The sequence below is a fragment of the Macrobrachium nipponense genome, chromosome 1 (genome assembly GCF_015104395.2).
Source record: "Macrobrachium nipponense isolate FS-2020 chromosome 1, ASM1510439v2, whole genome shotgun sequence".
NCBI classification, from domain to species: Eukaryota; Metazoa; Arthropoda; class Malacostraca; order Decapoda; family Palaemonidae; genus Macrobrachium; species Macrobrachium nipponense.
This window is the reverse complement of record NC_087200.1, coordinates 59778169-59798319: the sequence shown is the minus strand read 5'-3', so window position 1 is coordinate 59798319 and position 20151 is coordinate 59778169. Positions and strand designations below refer to the sequence as shown.

The following is a 20151-nucleotide window of genomic DNA, read 5'->3' as shown; positions in this document are numbered from 1 at the left end:
GACAGATATTGGGTTGACCCAAGACTTCAAACCTTTCCATGTAAGAAGAATTCCCTTGTTTTATCGTTTGTGTACAATCTGGTTTGTTCCTATGAGAATATTGACCAAGCACTTCTACTTGTAGACAAGTATAGTTATGGTTAGTCAATAGGTTGATCTTTACAGTGAAGTACTGAGGAACCATTCCTCTCAATGATAACTCACAAAAAATGTTTGTTTTTTTATCGTGCAAGGCTGTTTTGGTGGGAGGACAATTATTTTTTATATCCATAATCTAAGATTCAGACCTACTCATTGAGTTAGCTACTGGAGTATAGACCACGAAGAAGACTGCAAGTCGAAAGAAGGAAGTGGAACTTCTAACTTTCACCATTTTAGGTTAGCCTAAGTGGTACAGTCGTAACCTAGGATTCTATAGCCCAGCTAATTCAGTCATATCTTTTAGCTTAACAAGTGTTTAAATTCTTAGCCTACCTCAGCTAGTCCGAATCTACCTCTACTATCGTAGTTTCGTCTGAGTGCTGTAGCTCTTAGCTTAGCCTAGCCTAGCCTAGCCTAGTCTAGCCTAACAGCTGAACTAACTACAGGCAGTCCCTGGCTTATGACAGGTTTAGCTTACAACGTTCCGAGGTTACAACACTTTTCAATTATATTCTTCAGAAATTATTTCCAGGTGTACGACGTGTGTCCCCAGGGTTACAGCGCTTACGATGCCAATCTGGTGGAAGAAATGACTCCAAAAATGCAAAATAATCAATATTTGAAGTTTTTTTTATGAAAAATGTAATAAAAATGCAGTTTACACAATTTTTCCCACACCCAAAAGCATTAAAAGTAAGATTTTCTTAGAATTGTTGATGATTTTCTGGCTTATGATGCGTCTCAAGAACAGAACCCTCATCGTAAGCTGGGGACTGCCTGTAGTTCAAACATACATGTACCAACTTAGCCTAGCAAATAGTTGATGTCTTATCCTGGCTAGCTTTCGAACCTGTATTTACTATCTTTGTTTAGTCTGAGTGGTAGAGTTCTTAGTTTAGCCTACCGTAATGATTGGGTTAACTAGTTCGGACATGCACGTATCAACTTAGCCTAACAATGGGTTGATGACTTAGCATGCCCTTGCTACTTGAACCTGCCTTTACTATCTTAGCTTGGTCTGAGTAGTAGAGTTCTTAGCTCATCCTAGCAAGTGGTTGTGGTTATAGCCTAGCTTATGTAGTTCGAACTTTCTATGACCACTTTACCCTTAACTAAGCGGTAGAGTTATGAATAGGCTAGTCTATTCTAGCCTAGACTAGCTAGCATAAGTCTACCGTTACCAACTTAGGCTAGCCTAAGTGGTGGAGGAATTATCCTAACCTGTTTAGTTACAACCTACCATTACCATCTTAGCCTGACCTAAGTGGTGGAGGTCTCAGCCTAGTCTAGCCTAGCCAAGCCAAGCCAGTTTGAACCTGGTCTTGCCAACTTAACCTAACCTAGCCAGTTCAAACTTGACCATACCTACTTAGCCTAGATTAAGTACATAGTTGGTTTGTAGACTAACTTAGCACCTTCGAATGGGTCTCTTCCATCTTGACTTAGTTTCTAAATATTGAAGACATGAAGTCCTTTTCTAAGTATTGAAGACATGAAGTCCTTAACCCAGCCTAGTTGGTTCAAGCTTCAGTTTACTAAATGAATTCTGAAAAAGGAAGGTTGGGAATTTACCATTCTTCAAGAGTTTGAGATTGTGTTAAGTTAAGTTGAGTACAATTCTGACCTATGTTGCTCAGGAATAGCACCATGGTGGTTTCTAGCAGCATAGGGTTTCTCCTTTGAAAAGTAACATATTGAACATATGTCAGTACATTATAACAGATCATTGCATAGGACGTTCATGTGGTTGGAAATAAACGTTCGTTTGGCAGAGTGAGCCCTGCTCGGTTTAACGGTATTTCCTTGGACAATAGGATAATTAGGACGTTTCTAAGTAGAATATATTATCTTAGGACATTCCTTTGGGTTTTCCTGTGATATCATCCATATGCTTGAAGACCTACATAGGACCTGTCTACTACATGGTTCTCGTCCTTCGAGCAGGTGGAGGAATCCGTTCGGGATACTTGGAACAACCTGGAGGTTACGCAGGCCCTCCATTCTACCTGTTCCATCATATCCTGAACAGAGGAATGGGTTCCAATATTTGAGGAGGACCCAAGAGGAGTGACCGATAAGGTTCATATTAGCACAACCTTCTCCACCAGGTTTGTGAGGAGAGGTACCATCGATAGGTAGAATTAATACCTGAGGTCTGGATTTTGTCTAGTATGTCTTTCAAACTAAGAGATCTCAAATTTTGTGGGCAGAGCATCAACTCTGATGTAAGACAACGACTTCAGAGTTCTTTGTCTCCTATACAAAATGAGCCATCTGCCGCGACTGCTTTTGTAAAGGAGGTTTCTCTCCATTCAAGAGTTGGTGTCAGAACAGAGGAAAGTCTCTGTGGTTACCTGTATGGGGATACACATCTGACTGGTGATTAGGTCATCTGGAATGTGGACATCACTTCACACTGGGTAGTCTTCAGATGGTTCAAGAGCTTTGAGCTGGCTTGTTCACATAAGAACTCGGACCTAATACATGAAAACATACTCTGTATGTGAGTCCTCACTTGGGTACTACAAGCCCATGCATCAGTCATGTTACAGGAAACTGATCTGGGAAACCGTTTTCTCTCTGACCGTGGTAGAGTGGGAGTACTCCATGGCCAGGCTTTTGACGTAAATTCAATAGTAGTGGGACCAATAGTTTCCAATTTGCCCCAGAAGTCAGGGTAAGGAAACAATATCTCATGGGTCATGATGACAGATCTGCCTCTGTTTTTCACTTTCATTACAGAGTGTGGTTGTGTCAGCGACGTTCGGGAGTGTCAGCTTTGACTTGTTAAAGAACTCCATGGTTATCTAAAGGACTCCGTCATCTGGAACGAAAATGTGGTAGACGTTAGGTTAACACAAGCCAAGAGAAGGAAGAGTGGTCAGAAATTTCTCTGTATTTTATTATTTGAGGCAGTAAGGCAGACCTACTCCTCATTGTCAAGTCTGTACCTATTTGGGTCATACAGAAGTGCATGTCATCAGGAATATGTCCCTTTCTGGTAATTAAGAACATATCTATTGAAATGATGGCGATTGTTGGTTCTTGACTGTGTCAAACCACCACATTCTTCTACATGAAGAATGTTACCCACAGTTTTCCTTGGACGTTTCATGGGGAGGATCTGTCAGAACCCTGTGCTTCTTCGACATGTTGGTTGACAAAGACTTTTCGCTGGGACAGGCTGAGTCAGGAAAGAAGGGTAAAAGAGCCCTATTCAACAGAAACGAGAGAGTCAGATGATGACGGGAAGACAAGAACCTGTGATGTTAGAGGAATGAACTTATATTGGGCTATTTAAGAAGACATCTGTTCATAGAATTTTGAGAGATGGTTCATTGTTATGAAAAACCACTTTAAATTCCCTACACATAAAGGATGTTGCCCAGAGATCCTTGGACATATTTTCCGTGGGTCCTTTGGTGGCTGCTAAACAAATTGTGTAACTCATCCAGCACCCTTGGTAGGTCAGTTAGTATCTTGTCCAAGATGATGGTATGAATGTGAAATGGATGAGATAACTGGTCTCTTTCCTTTTCAAATTTCTTTCTCCTTCTTTACTTACGGGAAGTAAGAAGAGAGTACTGTCATAAGCTAGAACGGACAAGATACAGGTGAGTGAAGTAGCCATATTGTTAGAGTTATCATCAGTGTAATATATGTACTTATCAGTAGCAAGACATTCTACTTTTTAGGAAAGGGGAGAGAGGTGATAACAAACCTGCATAAGTGGATACATTGGTTTGTCAGTAGAACAGATAGATGCTTATCTTCCTCAGAGGCAATGAACTATGACATTGTATAGAAACCCAGAAGTCTGAATCTGTGATATTCATATATATCTTAGATTCTAAAAATACTTGTCTGTTGTTTCTTAGAATACTGGTATTCAGAAAACTGATCAAAGGTGGCAAACCTCTAGTTGGTTGATAGTACTTATCTCCCACCAAAACTAAGTCAATCCTAATGTTAAAACTGTGGGTTTGCTTCGTGTATGAACAAATGACAAATTTTTAATCAATTTGTATTTTTCATAACTAACAAACCTGAGGTCTTAACATACAAAGGCCCACCTCTAACCACTCCTCTAACAACTAACCTGGGTTGGAAGAATAACTAACCTGGTCACGGGTTAAAGAGGGTTATGTGGGTGGCTCCACATGAGTTGTGACCAAGCACAGATGCCAATAGTCCCTTGCGTACACAATTTTTTAACTTTACCGGTTTCTAGTTGGTGTTGTTATTTATCCTAATGTTAAGACCTCACGTTTGTTAGTTATGAAAAATACAAATATATTACAAAATTTTCATCTTTAATGAGGGGTAATAACTTTTTAACAATTAATGTTTTGCAAGTGGATAAGTTCTTTGAAGATGAGGCAATTAAATAAAATTTGGAGTGTACTCTAAAACTTAAAGTAATCATAATTTGTTTGTTTAGTAAATATGGATATAATTCATAAACTAGAGGGCTCATGGAACTGTGAAAATGATTTTTCCTCTATTTTCTATTAATGTTAAGTTGGAGGGTTGTAGTGATTTTTTTTAGATACAGTCTTATTTCAAAGAAAATGCTAATATTCAGTTAACCCTTTATGGACAGATACCCTCATATGAGTAACTGACAGGTTTTGAGTGATTAACAGATTACCTCCTGGTGAGTATCACAAACAGAGGGAAGGGTAAATTTCATTCATAATCTACTGGAAAATATTAAGCCAAGATAAGAGAAGCTGGGTAAACACACCCTTAATTAATGTTGGATGTAATACACATTTTTTTCTTCTTTAGAATAAATTCTGAATAAACTGATAAAATTTTACATCAGTAAATTGCAGATAAATGTGGAATTTATAGGAAGAACTTCCATATATGGTGTCCACATAAGTTTAAAAATCCATATCTGGTTTCATTTAAGTTAGGCAATTAACCCTTAAACGGCGAGCCACTATTTACCAAAGTGTCTCTCATATGCTGGCGGCGTTTGGGAGTTAGCGCCGAAGCGGAAAAAAAGTTTTTTTCAAAAAATCACAGCACGCTTAGTTTTTAAGATTAAGAGTTCATTTTTTGCTCCTTTTTTTGTTATTGCCTGAAGTTTAGTATGCAACCATCAGAAATGAAAAAAATATCATTATCATATATAAATATTGGAATATATTACAGCACGAAAATAAATTTCATATATAATTGTATACAAATCGCACTGAGCAAAACATTTAAGCTATTGAGTTAATTTTATTTTAGTTGTATTTTACACTAAATTGCAATGATTTTTGTATATAACAAATTGTCAAACGATCAACGCAACACAGAAAATATTATCACAAAATGATGCATGAACTTGTAACGCGCGGACGTAAAAAAAGTTTTTTTTTTTCAAAAATTCACCATAAATCAAAATGGTGTGCTAGAGACTTACCGTTTGTTGCAAAATGAAGGTAATTGATTGAATATTACTAGACTGTAAGTGATTTAGCTTACAATTGCAGTTTTCGACCATTTTGGTTGAGTTAAAGTTGACCAAAGATCAAATTTTTTCTATTTATCGTGATTTATATGAACATTTTTCAAAACTGATAAAAGCTGCAACCATGGGTTGTTTTTTGTTGTATTCTACATGAAATTGCGCACATTTTCATATATAAAACTTTATGTAACGGCTAATATAAAATGGTGCAAACATTACGACAAACTGATGAAAGAATTTCTGAGGTTTTCAACCGTTACCGTGTGCAGACGTAAGGAAAAAGTGTTTTTCAAATATTCACCATAAATTGAAATATTCTGCTAGAGTTTTCCAATTTGTTGTAAAATGAAGGATAATGATTGAATATTACTAGAATGTAAGAGTTGTAGCTTACAGTTGCATTTTTCGACCATTTTGGTAGAGTCAAATTTGACCGAAGGTGAAATTTTGGCACTTATCGTGATTTATATGAAAATATTTCAAAACTGATAAAAGCTACAACCATGAGTTATTTTTTGTTGTATTCTACATGAAATTGCACACATTTTCATATATAAAACTTAATGTAATGGCTAATATAAAACGGTGCAAACATTACGACAAACTGACGAAAGAATTTCTGAGATTATCGGCAGAGTTACTGCACGCAGACGTAAGGAAAAAGTGTTTTTCAAAAATTCACCATAAATCGACATATTGTGCTAGAGACTTCCAATTTGTTGCAAAATGAAGGTAAATGATTGAATATTATTAGAATGTAAGAGTTTTAGCTTACAATTGCGTTTTTCGACCATTTCGGTAGAGTCAAAGTTGACCGAAGGTTGAAATTTTGGCACTTATCGTGATTTATATGAAGATATTTCAAAACTGATGTTTTATTGTTGTATTCTACATGAAATTACGCACATTTTCATATATAAAACTCTATGTAACGGCTAATATAAAATGGTGCAAAAATTATGTCAAAGTGACAAAAGAATTTCTGAGATGTGTGATTGATGCTTTTCAGTCCGAGAAGAAAGAAATTCACGCATGCGCGCCTGGGTAACGCTTGTAAACAAAACAACAGCTCCTGCAAGGCGCGTGATTTAAAATTTTGTGTAAACTTGACCTATAACTCTTTTTCCGCGAATATTTAAAAAAAAAAAAATTTCGCCGTATCATACATCAATTAACCCTTAAACGCCTAAGGGGTATAATAAAAATCGTCTCCTGTATCCCTAGGGGGTCTCGGAGTGAGTGCCGAAGCGGAAAAAATATTTTTTTCAAAAAATCACAGCGCACTTAGTTTTCGAGATTAAGAGTTCATTTTTGGCTCCTTTTTTTGTCATTGCCTGAAGTTTAGTATGCAACCATCAGAAATTAAAAATATCATTATCATATATAAATAATGCGATATATGATAGCGCGAAAACAAAATTTCATATATAATTGTATTCAAATCACGCTGTGAGCAAAACGGTTAAAGCCTACAAGTTAATTTTTGTTGTTGTATTGTACACTAAATTGCGATCATTTTGGTATATAACACATTGTAAAACGATCAAACCAACACAGAAAATATTATCACAAAATGTTTTTTCAAAAATTCACCATAAATCTAAATATTGTTCTAGAGACTTCCATTTTGTTTCAAAATGAAGACAAATGATTGAATATTACTATACTAAAAGAGTTTTAGCTTAAAATTGCAGTTTTCGACCATTTTAGACGAGTTAAAGTTGACCGAATGTCGAATTTTTTTTATATATATTTTTTTTTATATGCAAATATTTCGAAAGTGAGAAAAGCTACAACCTTCAATTATTTTTTGTTGTATTCTACATGAAATTTTGCACATTTTCATATATAAAACTCTATGAAACGGAGCAAATATTCCGAGAATGCGAAGTACGCATTTCGGAGATTTGCGACGGAGAATCCGCGCGCTGAGGGAAGGAAAGTTTTTTTTTTTTTTTTAAATTTACCATAAATCTAAATATTGTGCTAGAAACTTCGAATTTGTTTCAAAATGAAGATAAATGACTGAATATTACTAGACTGTAAGAGTTTTAGTTTACAATTGCAGTTTTCGACCATTTCGGTAGAGTCAAAGTTGAGCGAACGTGGTTTTTTTTCTATTTATCGTGATTTATATGCAAATATTTCAAAAATGAGAAAAGCTACAACCTTCAATTATTATATGTTGTATTCTACATGAAATTGCGCACATTTTCATATATAAAACTTTATGTAACAGCTAATTTAAAATGGTGCAAGCATTACCACAATCGCACGTATGATTTTTTCGGAAGAGTTACCCCGCGGACATAAGGAATTTTTTTTTTTTTTAAATTCACCATAAATCGAAATATTGTGCTAGAGACTTCCAATTTGTTGCAAAATGAAGGTAAATGATTGAATATTACTAGAATATAAGAGTTTTAGCTTACAATTGCGTTTTTTGACCATTTCGGTAGAGTCAAAGTTGACCGAAGGTTGAAATTTTGGCACTTATCGTTATTTATATAAAAATATTTCAAAACTGATAAGAGCTACAATCATGGGTTGTTTTTAGTTGTATTGTGCATGAAATTGCGCACATTTCCATATATAAAACTTTATGTAACGGCTAATTTAAAATGGTGCAAACATTACAACAATCGCACTTATGATTTTTTCGGAAGAGTTACCGCGCGGACCTAATGAAAAAGTTTTTTTCATAAATTCACCATAAATCGAAACATTGTGCTAGAGACTTCCAATTTATTGCAAAATGAAGGTAAATGATTGAATATTACTAAAATATAAGAGTTTTAGCTTACAATTGCATTTTTCAACCATTTCGGTAGAGTCAAAGTTGACCGAAGGTTGAAATTTTGGCTCATTGTTATTTATATGAAAATATTTCAAAACTGATAAAAGCTACAATCATGAGTATTTTTTTTTGTATTCTACATGAAAATGCGCACATTTTCATATATAATGCTCCATGTAACGGCTAATTTAAAATGGTGCAAAAATTATTTCCGAGATGTGTCACTGATACTTTTTAGTGCGATAAGAAAGAAATTCGTGTTTGCGCGCCTGGGTAACGATTGTAAACAAAACATCACCTTGATCCGTGAACTCCCAGCATCCCCCAAGGCGCATGATTCAAAAGTTTTCGGCTGGTAGGCCTATAAGTATTTTTCCGCGAATTTTTAAAAAAAACTTTTCTATGTTGACGTAAATTACGTCCGGTTGGCACCCAAAAGACAATTTATCTCGACGTAAAATACGTCCAATAGGCGTTTAAGGGTTAAGCACCCGACAGACAATTTTAGTAGATGTATAATAAGTCCAGTCGGCGTTTAAGGGTTAATCACATTTTCTTATAATTTCTGCATAATTAAAAAAAATGTGAATGTGGAAATAGCATGCTGTGATTTGTTTTTAGCATTAGATTTTCTTCTCTTGAGTTTTGTAGACGAATTTCGTTAATGTATGAGCAGTTTTTAAAGTGTCGTAGGATGAAAACAAGGTTTAATTATTTATGTGTACTGCATAGTGACAAGAGTCTTGCAACTATGGTGAATATTATTGAAAGGATATTATTCATGAATTAATTATGGAGCATGAAAATTTTTTCCCAAGTTAGATGTGGTACTTTAACTTTAGTCTTTCTCAGTGTATGAATTAAGCTATGAATTAGGCCAGAGAGAATGGACAGAAATACGTACGGTACTGCATATATTATGTTTTTTTATTATTTTTGTGTTTATTTTCAACCTTAATAGTTATAAAGTACTTGTCAAGTTTTTTATTTGTCTCATGACTTTTTTTTTTGTTTTGTTTTTATCCTTTGACAGCACGGATGGAAGAAACAGCAGTAGTAACACCAGTCTGTTCCAGTCTCATAGTTCTCAAGCTTCCACTGCTCATTCTTATAGTAGTAGTGGTGGTGGTGTTGGAGGTGCTGGGGCTGGTTCCAGTGCTCCAAGTACTCCAAGACGTGATGAGGAACTTGGTGAGATCCTCCTTTAGCTACCTGCACTGCAAGAGATGTTTTTATATGTGGTAGCATTCAAGTAGCTTTCTGTGATAATCCATCAAAGAACCTTAATATATTTTATGTGTGTTTAGCACAAATGATTGATCTCGTGTTTACTGGTACTGTAGTTGTTATTTGTTTTGTCAGATATTGAGGTTCTTTACTTGAATAACACATCTGTACTTGTTCATTCTTACACCCAACCTCACGTGAACTGAGTGAGGTCCGGAGCTGTGAGATAATACTGCATGTGTCCCTGTATGTTGGCACTAATGTGTTCATGTCATAACTGCAGTGATGTTTCTTCTAATTTAAAGTATTGACATGTAAGCTGAATGAACTTAATGTGCAATGCCTGATGCCTGACTTCTTGCCTGCTGCTTCCTGTTGTCTGCCTGTCTACATGTTTCTCATTTGTACATTTTATAGGTAAGGCTTTCAGTTTATTTGTTATCTAGTTATCTTTTCATTACTTAATACAGGCGGCCCTCAGTTAGCGGCAGGGGTTCCGTTCCCGGCCGCTGACGCTGAGCGATTTTCGATGCTAAGTGATTTTAAATTCTACGGCTGCCGCACACCTTTTGGAGTACTAGACCAGTCAAACGACGCCACAATCCCGCAATGGCGCATTAAGTTAAATTACAAGTGTTCTCCTACTTACGATGGGGTTAGGTTCCGAAAAACCCATTGTATGTAGAAAAAATCATATCTCGAATATAGCCTAGCCTACACCAGGGTATCAGTACCATCTTTACATATAGGATAGCTACCCTACACTACACAGTATACTTATACATATAAGGCATAGTAATTATTAATTTTAGCTAATTCTCTAGGTTCAGTGCATATTGGCTCATGATAATTCAGTACTAAGAGATTTTGAATAACATTAACAAGTTAGCCTAGAGTATACAATGATAGATACCATGGTAAATCGGACTCAGATTCGGACCGATATCGGCATAATTGAGCGATACCTATCAGGCTTCTGATGCCTACATATAATTATGCAATAAAAAAAAAAAACATATGCATCTTTTCCGTGAATATTTTAAAAATTATACATTACTCTATCCTATTATATTGTATATATTCTCATATTACGTATTGTATCATAAAATACTGACAAAGTGGTCAATGTTTTGGTTTGGAAATCAGCTGATGGCAAATACGAGTTTATTTTGTCGTATTTAACTAAATTTGGAGCGAATTGTTTTGCTTCTTATTAGCATAAAAGAATATCTAGATACTTTATTTACATGCGAGAAGGTCATCTTTTCGTTATAAGACGTGTTAATTTTTAGTCGAAAAATGAATTTAATACGTCTCGTTGGTAACTAAATTATTTTTTTCGTTGTTAGATTGCTTTGTGGGCATGTTTATCGTGTAAGGAAAATTATGTGATTCCGTTTGCTATTTTCACGTGATTTCTTCATAGTATGAGGTTTACCGTTATGTTATTTATCTTTTATCTTTATAAAAAAAATAACATTTTCTTTACGTCCGCGCGGTAACTCTTCCGAAAAAATCATACGTGCAATTGTGGTAATGTTTGCACCATTTTAAATTAGCCGTTACATAAAGTTTTATATATGAAAATGTGCGCAATTTCATGTAGAATACAACAATAAATAATTGAAGGTTGTAGCTTTTCTCATTTTTGAAATATTTGCATATAAATCACGATAAATAGAAAAAAAACCACGTTCGGTCAACTTTGACTCTACCGAAATGGTCGAAAAACGCAATTGTAAGCTAAAACTCTTACAGTCTAGTAATATTCAGTCATTTATCTTCATCTTGAAACAAATTCGAAGTCTCTAGCACAATATTTAAATTTATGGTGAATTTAAAAAAAAAACTTTCCTTCCCCTCCGCGCGCGGATTCTCCGCCACAAATCTCCGAAATGTATACGTTCCATTCTCGGAATATTTGCTCCGTTTCTTATTAGGCATTTCATAGAGTTTTATATATAAAAATGTGAGCAAATTTCATGTAGAATAAAACGAAAAATATTTGAAAGTTGTAGCTTTTCTTATTTCCGAAATAATTGCATATAAAAAAAATATATAAAAAAAATTCGACATTCGGTCAACTTTAACTCGTCAGATATGGTCGAAAACTGCATTTGTAAGCTAATATTCTTATAGTATAGTAATATTCAATCATTTGTCTTCATTTTGAAAGAAATTGGAAGTCTCTAGGACAATATTTAGATTTATGGTGAATTTTTGAAAAAAATATTTGTTTACGTCCGCGCATTACGAATTCATGCATTATTTTGTGATAATATTTTCTCTGTGTTGCTTTTATCGTTTTACAATGTGTTATATACCAAAATGATCGCAATTTAGTGTACATTACAACGAAAAAAAAAGTAACTTGTTACCTTTAACCGTTTTGCACACAGCGCGATTTGAATACAATTATATATGAAATTTCGTTTTTGCGCTATCATATATCGCATTATTTATATATGATAATGATAATTTTTTTTCATTTCTGATGGTTGCATACTAAACTTCAGCCAATGACAAAAAAAGGAGCCAAAAATGAACTCTTAATCTTGAAAACTAAGCGCGCTGTGATTTTTTGAAAAAAATATTTTTTCCGCTTCCGCTCTCACTCTGAAACACCTCCGGCACACGGGAGACATTTTTTTTTTTACCGCTTCGGCGTTTAAGGGTTAATATACTGTGCTAAACTATAAAGGATTTTCACATAGTATGCGTTTTTTAAAGCATCGTTAACTCGGAGCGTCAGAAGCGTCAGCGTCGTAACGTCTGAACAAACGTCGTAACCCAGGGCGGATTTTTCAATGAATATTTAGGAAAAAGCGTCGTAACCTCGGAACGTCGTAAGCCGGAGCCGTCGTAACCCGGGGACTGCCTGTATCGCATTATTTATATACGATAATGATATTTTTAATTTCTGATGGTTGCATACTAAACTTCAGGCAATGAAAAAAAAGGAGCCAAAAATGAAGTCTTAATCTTGAAAACTAAGCGCACTGTGATGTTTTGAAAAAATTATTTTTTCCGGCTTCCGCGCTCACTCCAAACCCGCCTCGGCATACGGGAGACGTTTTGGTTTTTAGGGCTTAGGCGTAAGAGGGTTAATTGTTTTACTCAATAAACATGCCACCAATGTACTGTGTTAACGAAAAGAAAAAAAAACAATTTAGTTCACAATCACAACAAGATATATTCAAGTCATATTTCCACTTAAAAACATGTCATATAAGGAAAAATGACCTGGTCTCACATAAGTCAAGTATCTAGATATTCGTTTATGCTAACTCGAAGCAAGAAAAGTAATTTAAAATTGCGTTAAATATGGTGAAACAAGCTCGTATTCGCCATCTGCTGATTTCCAAACCAAAACATTGACTGCTATGTTAGTAGTATTTTATAATACAATAATATGAGAATACATACAATATTATGGGATACAGTGAAGTATACATACAATATTATGGGATACAGTGAAGTAATGTATAACTTTTTAAAAGATTTATGGAAAAGATGCATATTTACTTTTTCTTCTGTGCTTATCTTAATTTTCGTCACTATGCCATCTATGTAGCAGTAGCGGTGGCATCTCGAGCTCGTATGGTCGTATCTCAATTTTTTGCTTGTGTAACAAAGCAAAAAATTGACCGAGTTGCACAGTTAATTTTTTGCTTGTGTAACAGCAAAAAATCGACATAGCTGCACAGTTATGTTTTGTACTTCTATCCCATGGAAAAAACAAACAAATTTCAGTGTTGCAAAATTGAATATATATGCAAGTTTTGTCTTTTAACCCTCTTACGCGGAAGCGGTAAAAAAAAATTGTCTCCCGTGTGCCGGAGGTGTTTCAGAGTGAGCACGGAAGCGGAAAAAATATTTTTTTCAAAAAATCACAGCGCGCTTAGTTTTCAAGATTAAGATTTCATTTTTGGCTCCTTTTTTTGTCATTGGCTGAAGTATAGTATGCAACCATCAGAAATGGAAAAAAATTATCATTATCATATATAAATAATGCGATATATGATAGCGCAAAAACGAAATTTCATATGTAATTGTATTCAAATCGCGCTGTGTGCAAAACGGTTAAAGGTAACAAGTTACTTTTTTTTTCGTTGTAATGTACACTAAATTGCGATCAATTTGGTATATAACACATTGTAAAACGATAAAAGCAACACAGAGAAAATATTATCACAAAATAATGCATGAATTCGTAATGCGCGGACGTAAACAAATATTTTTTTCAAAAATTCACCATAAATCTAAATATTGTCCTAGAGACTTCCAATTTCTTTCAAAATGAAGACAAATGATTGAATATTACTATACTGTAAGAGTATTAGCTTACAATTGCAGTTTTTGACCATATCTGACGAGTTAAAGTTGACCGAATGTCGAATTTTTTTATACATATATTATTTATATGCAATTATTTCAGAAATAAGAAAAGCTACAACCTTGAAATATTTTTCATTTTATTCTACATGAAATTGCGCACATTTTCATATATAAAACTCTATGAAATACCTAATAAGAAACGGAGCAAATATTCCTAGAATGGGACGTACGCATTTTGGAGATTTGTGGCGGAGAATCCGCGCGCAGAGGGAAGGAAAGATTTTTTTTTTAATTCACCATAAATCTAAATATTTTGCTAGAGACTTCGAATTTGTTTCAAAATGAAGATAAATGACTGAATATTACTAGACTGTAAGAATTTTAGCTTACAATTGCGTTTTTCGACCATTTCGGTAGAGTCAAAGTTGACCGAACGTGGTTTTTTTTCTATTTATCGTGATTTATATGCAAATATTTCAAAAATGAGAAAAGCTACAACCTTCAATTATTTATTGTTGTATTTTACATGAAATTGCGCGCATTTTCATATATAAAACTTTATGTAACGGCTAATTTAAAATGGTGCAAACGTTACCACAATCGCACGTATGATTTTTTCGGAAGAGTTACCGCGCGGACGTAAAGAAAATGTTATTTTTTTCATAAATTCACCATAAATCGAAATATTGTGCTAGAGACTTCCAATTCATTGCAAAATGAAGGTAAATGCTTGAATATTACTAGAATATAAGCGTTTTAGCTTACAATTGCGTTTTTCGACCATTTCGGTAGAGTCAAAGTTGACCGAAGGTTGAAATTTTGGCAATTATCGTTATTTATATGAAAATATCTCAAAACTGATAAAAGCTACAACCATGGGTTGTTTTTAGTTGTATTGTGCATGAAATTGCGCACATTTCCATATATAAAACTTTATATAACGGCTAATTTTAAAATGGTGCAAACATTACCACAATCGCATGTATGATTTTTTTCGGAAGAGTTACCACGCGGACGTAAGGAAAAAGTTTTTTCATAAATTCACCATAAATCGAAATATTGTGCTAGAGACTTTCAATTAGTTGCAAAATTAAGGTAAATTATTGAATATTACTAAAATATAAGAGTTTTAGCTTACAATTGCGTTTTTCGACCATTTCGGTAGAGTCAAAGTTGACCGAAGGTTGAAATTTTGGGAATTATCGTTATTTATATGAAAATATCTTAAAACTGATAAAAGCTACAATCATGAGTATTTTATTGTTGTATTCTACATAAAAATGCGCACATTTTCATATATAATACTTCATGTAACGGCTAATTTACAATGGCACAAAAATTATGTCAAAGTGACTAAATAATTTTTGAGATGTGTCACAGGTACTTTTTAGTGCGGCAAGAAAGAAATTCGCGCTTGCGCGCCTGTGTAACGATTGTAAACAAAACAACACCTTGATCCGTGAACTCCCAGCATCCCCCAAGGCGCGTGATTCAAAAGTTTTAGGCTGGTAGGCCTATAAGTATTTTTCCGCGAATTTAAAAAAAACTTGTAAGTCGACGTAAAATATGTCCAGTCGGTACACGGGAGACAAAAAATGTTGACGTAAAATACGTCCAGTCGGCGTAAGAGGGTTAAAATCAATTTATGCAACAATTGTAAATATGTTTAATGTTATAAAAACGTGATTCAATGATAAAAATTACAATTTTATTATTTGGTCATGACTGAACAACCGGTTCTCTTCATCATGTGAAGGGCTGTACAAAGACTTCAAATGGACATGCGTACTGCCACTGTATCATATTTATGTACAAAAAATAAAACATACCCTGTAGTACATTTTTTATACACATTTTAAACATAAAAGCATGAAAACATATAGAAAAATTCAGAAGTTTTATTAACAAAATGAGTTATAATTAGCTCCCAGATTAATAAAATATAACCACATGAAGTCTGTAAATGTATTTTTGGGACAGTGGCAGACAAGAACGAAAATGAAAAAACATCCGCTGATAACGCGGAGGGTAGTTACAAAAGCTGCCTCAATTTGTATCATATTTATGTACAAAAATAAAAATACCCTATATATTTATATCATATTTATGTACAAAAATAAAAATACCCTATATATAATATATTTTCATGCACATTTTAAACATAAAAGCACGAACATTTGTAAAATAGACACATCAATTTCTAAATTTGCACTTTTTTAACTCTGTTTTCGGAAGAGCAGGAGGCAGCGGTGGACAAGAACGAACATAAAAAAACATCCTCTTGATAACGTGGAGGGCAGTTTCAAAAGCAGCCTTTGTATCATATTTATGTACAGACATAGAAATACCCCATACATAATACATTTTCATACACATTTTAATATATAATCATGAACAGTTATAAATCGACACATCGATTGCTAAATTTGCACTTTTTTTTAATCCATGGGCATATAGTTTACCCTACTACCTATGTAATAACTCTCAATAAAACTTTTTAATAACATTTGCATAACCTTTATGGTCTGAATGGTATTTCTACAAATGTATGTACTCGTTAGACAATGGCGCTGTTAGCCAAAACTTGTGCCGTAAAAATACCTTAAAATGCCTTATTTTATAACTAATATTTTTGACGACAGCTGTAAAACCAATTCGACATTAAGTGATTGCGCTGCTAACCGTGGGCCGCCTGTATTTAATTTTAGGAAATTCCTATTTTTCACATGTTCAAGAATTTGTGATTTGAATTTGGTGAGGTGCAGAGATTTTGAAAAGGAATATTCTTTAAATTTCACTATATTTCATGGTCTGGAAGAGATTATGCTATTATATCATTGGCACTATATTTTGTTATTGGTACCTTGATTTTTATAGCGTAGATAAAGTCTTTTACTGAGTAAAAATATAAAAAAATTGATGATTTCCATTGGCAGGATATTGAATCAGAATCTCATTAATTATGAATTATGCATAGAAAAGAAAAACTATCAAAAACCATAGTAATATTCAACCATTGTTTAACCACATATTGTGAAGGTACAACATAAGCAAACCACTGTTGAAGTTTGCAGCCTAACTTTGCCAAGTTAAACTATCATAGATTTGCCAAAAGTTACTGTGAAGCATGTGGAGTTTGATTTGGGGAAAGAAATTTATAACAGTCTAAAAACCAGTTACCCCAACATTGTAAGCTACCTCATCTGCATTAACTAAAACTTGCATATAATAGTTTTTAAGTTGACTGAACTTATTTTGATTTAAACTTACATGTAATAGTTCTTAAGATGACTGAACTTATTCTGATTTTTGACACCCCAATATGCCACTTGCTACTTTTTCTTGTAATTACGTGTAGGAGGCTGTGTTATTAGTAGAAACTGACCTCCTTTACAGTTGTGGGAGAGACAGCATGATGTTTTTCTGTAGCCATTCATGAAATTTGAGTATAGATATTTTCTCTAAAAAAGATATTGCACAGTAACCACTTTAAATTAAGTGAAGAGAATAGATCTCACATTATTTGTTTTACATTTCATATCAAAGCTTGATATGCAGCTTGATACTTGCTTTAAAAAGTCTGAATATACATACGTTTCTGAACTTGTAATTCAAGAAAAAGCCTTGAATCTTTTTTTTCTTGATATAGTGGAGAACAGTTGATGCTGTGGCCTAATTTTACATATTATTAATGCTTTAAATTAAATTTGTTTGTTTTATTGTATAGTACAATGCTTAATAAGGATTTTTTTACATTTTACATTTTTTCCCCTCCTACCTAGTAGTTGTTATTTAGAATTCATTGATGTAAAGTATATCTTAGTTTAACCAGACCACTGAGCTGATTAACAGCTCTCCTAGGGCTGGCTGAATTGATTAAATATTTTTACATGGCTAGGAACCAATTGGTTGCTTAGCAACAAGACCTACAGCTTATTGTGGGATCTGAACCACATTATATTGAGAAATGAATTTCTAATCACCAAAAATAAATTCCTGTTTGTTCATATACAAAGCAAACCTTTGGTCTTAGTATGAGGATATATATACTAGTGCCAGCTGGAAATCTGGTAGATCTCAGTATGTGTGTGATCTGCTAGGTTTGTGTAAGTTGTGAGATTATGGAGAATTTTGTTTCACCAATGGAACTTTCTTCGGGTTCTTGCAAGAGACAAAGGAAATGCCTTGGAGTGAGTGGATTTCCTTGTTCGAGATTCCTAACATCGGTGTCTACAGATCCTCACCCAGCATGTAGTAGGTGCTGAGAGAACATATGTACTGTTACCAATCCTTGTTCAGTTTGTCTTGGTTGGTCAGTGGAACATTGGAAGAAGTTTTATGGAAAAGGTCAGTACAAAAGAGAGGAGATGCCACCATCTTTGGATGACCAAGCATCTTCAGCTTCTTTTGTATCAACTATACATCACTGTTCCATATGTTTCTTACCTGGTTTTGATGTTTCCCATAACCCTTCAGCTTCTTCTAATGATTCGTTATTGGAAACACCAGGAGGGGTTTTTAGAAGTTTTGTACATAATTACGCTCCTTCATTCCCGGCAGGAAGAGGGGGGAGCATCTCCATCTTTGTCCCATGTTTCAGCCCCCGATACTCAGAGGATGGAAGATATGTGGTTGGCGTTTGGCCTATCAGGTGTACCAACCTTGGAGGGGTTATTATCCCACTATATGACATCGCGCTTCCCCCTGGGTCCTCCAACTATGAATGTCCCTCATCCACCTGGTCTGTAGTTTATGGGGACGAACTCTATGACAATGACAACGGTGCTGATGTTTCCGTTGACTCATGATTTTGGAAGCAGTTTTGCAGCACCTGCAGGGATACCAGCAGTTGCTACACAGCGTCTCCCATCAAGCGTGGTGACATCACAATACACCATCAGTGACATCACAAACTGACATGGCATCCACCATGACGTCACAGCCTACTGCCATTCACATCCTCGTTGCCTCCGGATGAGAATACGCTTACAGACTTGGTAGCAAAAGCAGTTATGAAGAATTTGCAAGCTTTGGAAGAGAAGATAGATAAGAAAGACAAAAGGAAAAGACGTGAATTGTCTTCTTTGTGTTCTTCTAGTTTGACGTCATCGCAAGGCTCGATGACGTCACTGTGTGCACCAGTCAAGCGTTGGAGAATAAGAGACTTCGTGACTGATCTTCATGCCAAGAAGAGAAGATTAAACTCTGCTTCATTTTCTAGTGAAAACTGTCACATTCCTGTCAAAAACAAAGTGAAGAAGGCAGTGGCTGATAAAGGTAACGACAATGATGGCCGTCATTTAGATACGTCGGCACGGCCGAAAGGTTCGATGGACACTGCAATGGAACTGGCTGAGACAATGATGCCAGCGGTGATGGGGAAGCCGTTCATGGATACACCACTACTGTTGAGGAAATCAACAGTGAGTGGACATCAATCTGCAAAGAATGGAGAACATATACCAGTTTCTCCTGTAAGACCTTTTAAATAAGAAGGAAGGATCATAAAGATCCCTTTAAAAGGTCAAATAATAAAGAGTTGGTAACCTCTCCTGATACACCGATGGAAGGCCAGCTCGCCTCAATACCAGACGATCAAGGTCAACTTTCCCGATGGTCATGGGAAATGATAGTCCAACGACCGTTGAGAATAATAGTAGAAACAGAGTGGAAGTTCATTCTACTTCACGGGAGCTGTCATTCTGGAGGAATAGATGGGGTTCTCGCTCTAGATCGAGGAGCATGGAAAGATTTAGGCTTTAGCGTTCTCCTGGTGGCTGTTCAAGATCGAGCCAACAACAGCCGTCAGAGATCAAAGATACTGCGGTCGTAGGGTTGGACAGATATGAATCGCTTGGAAGTTTGTCAGCTGATAGGAGTGAACTAACTTTGTCTGCGGTTGAACAGAATGTGTTGGAAACAGAGGAAGGGGAGAATCAGGAGTTTCTGGCTTCGTATGGGGAGGTGATTGCCTTGATTCGTCAATTCAATAACCTCTTGAGGAGGCCTGAAACCCCTTCTAGTATAGCTCCTACGGGAATTGAAGCTCTAATGGGACTGGAAAAGGATACTAAGGTGTATGAACTACCATGCTTAAGTCATGCAGAGGGATAGTTCTGTAAGATCAAATAGATTGTTTAAGTTCCTTCCTCCTCCATTACTGAGACATAGGAAATATTAT

General features: G+C 35.1%; 1 protein-coding gene across 1 annotated transcript in view; it reads left to right on the top strand.

The window, feature by feature from the left end:
* The window catches only part of LOC135219339 (uncharacterized), a 353665-nt gene that overhangs the window by 310949 nt on the left and 22565 nt on the right, over window positions 1-20151 (top strand). The window contains 1 exon segment of the mRNA XM_064256015.1: window positions 9439-9596. Within this exon segment, the coding sequence (XP_064112085.1) occupies window positions 9439-9596 (158 nt within the window).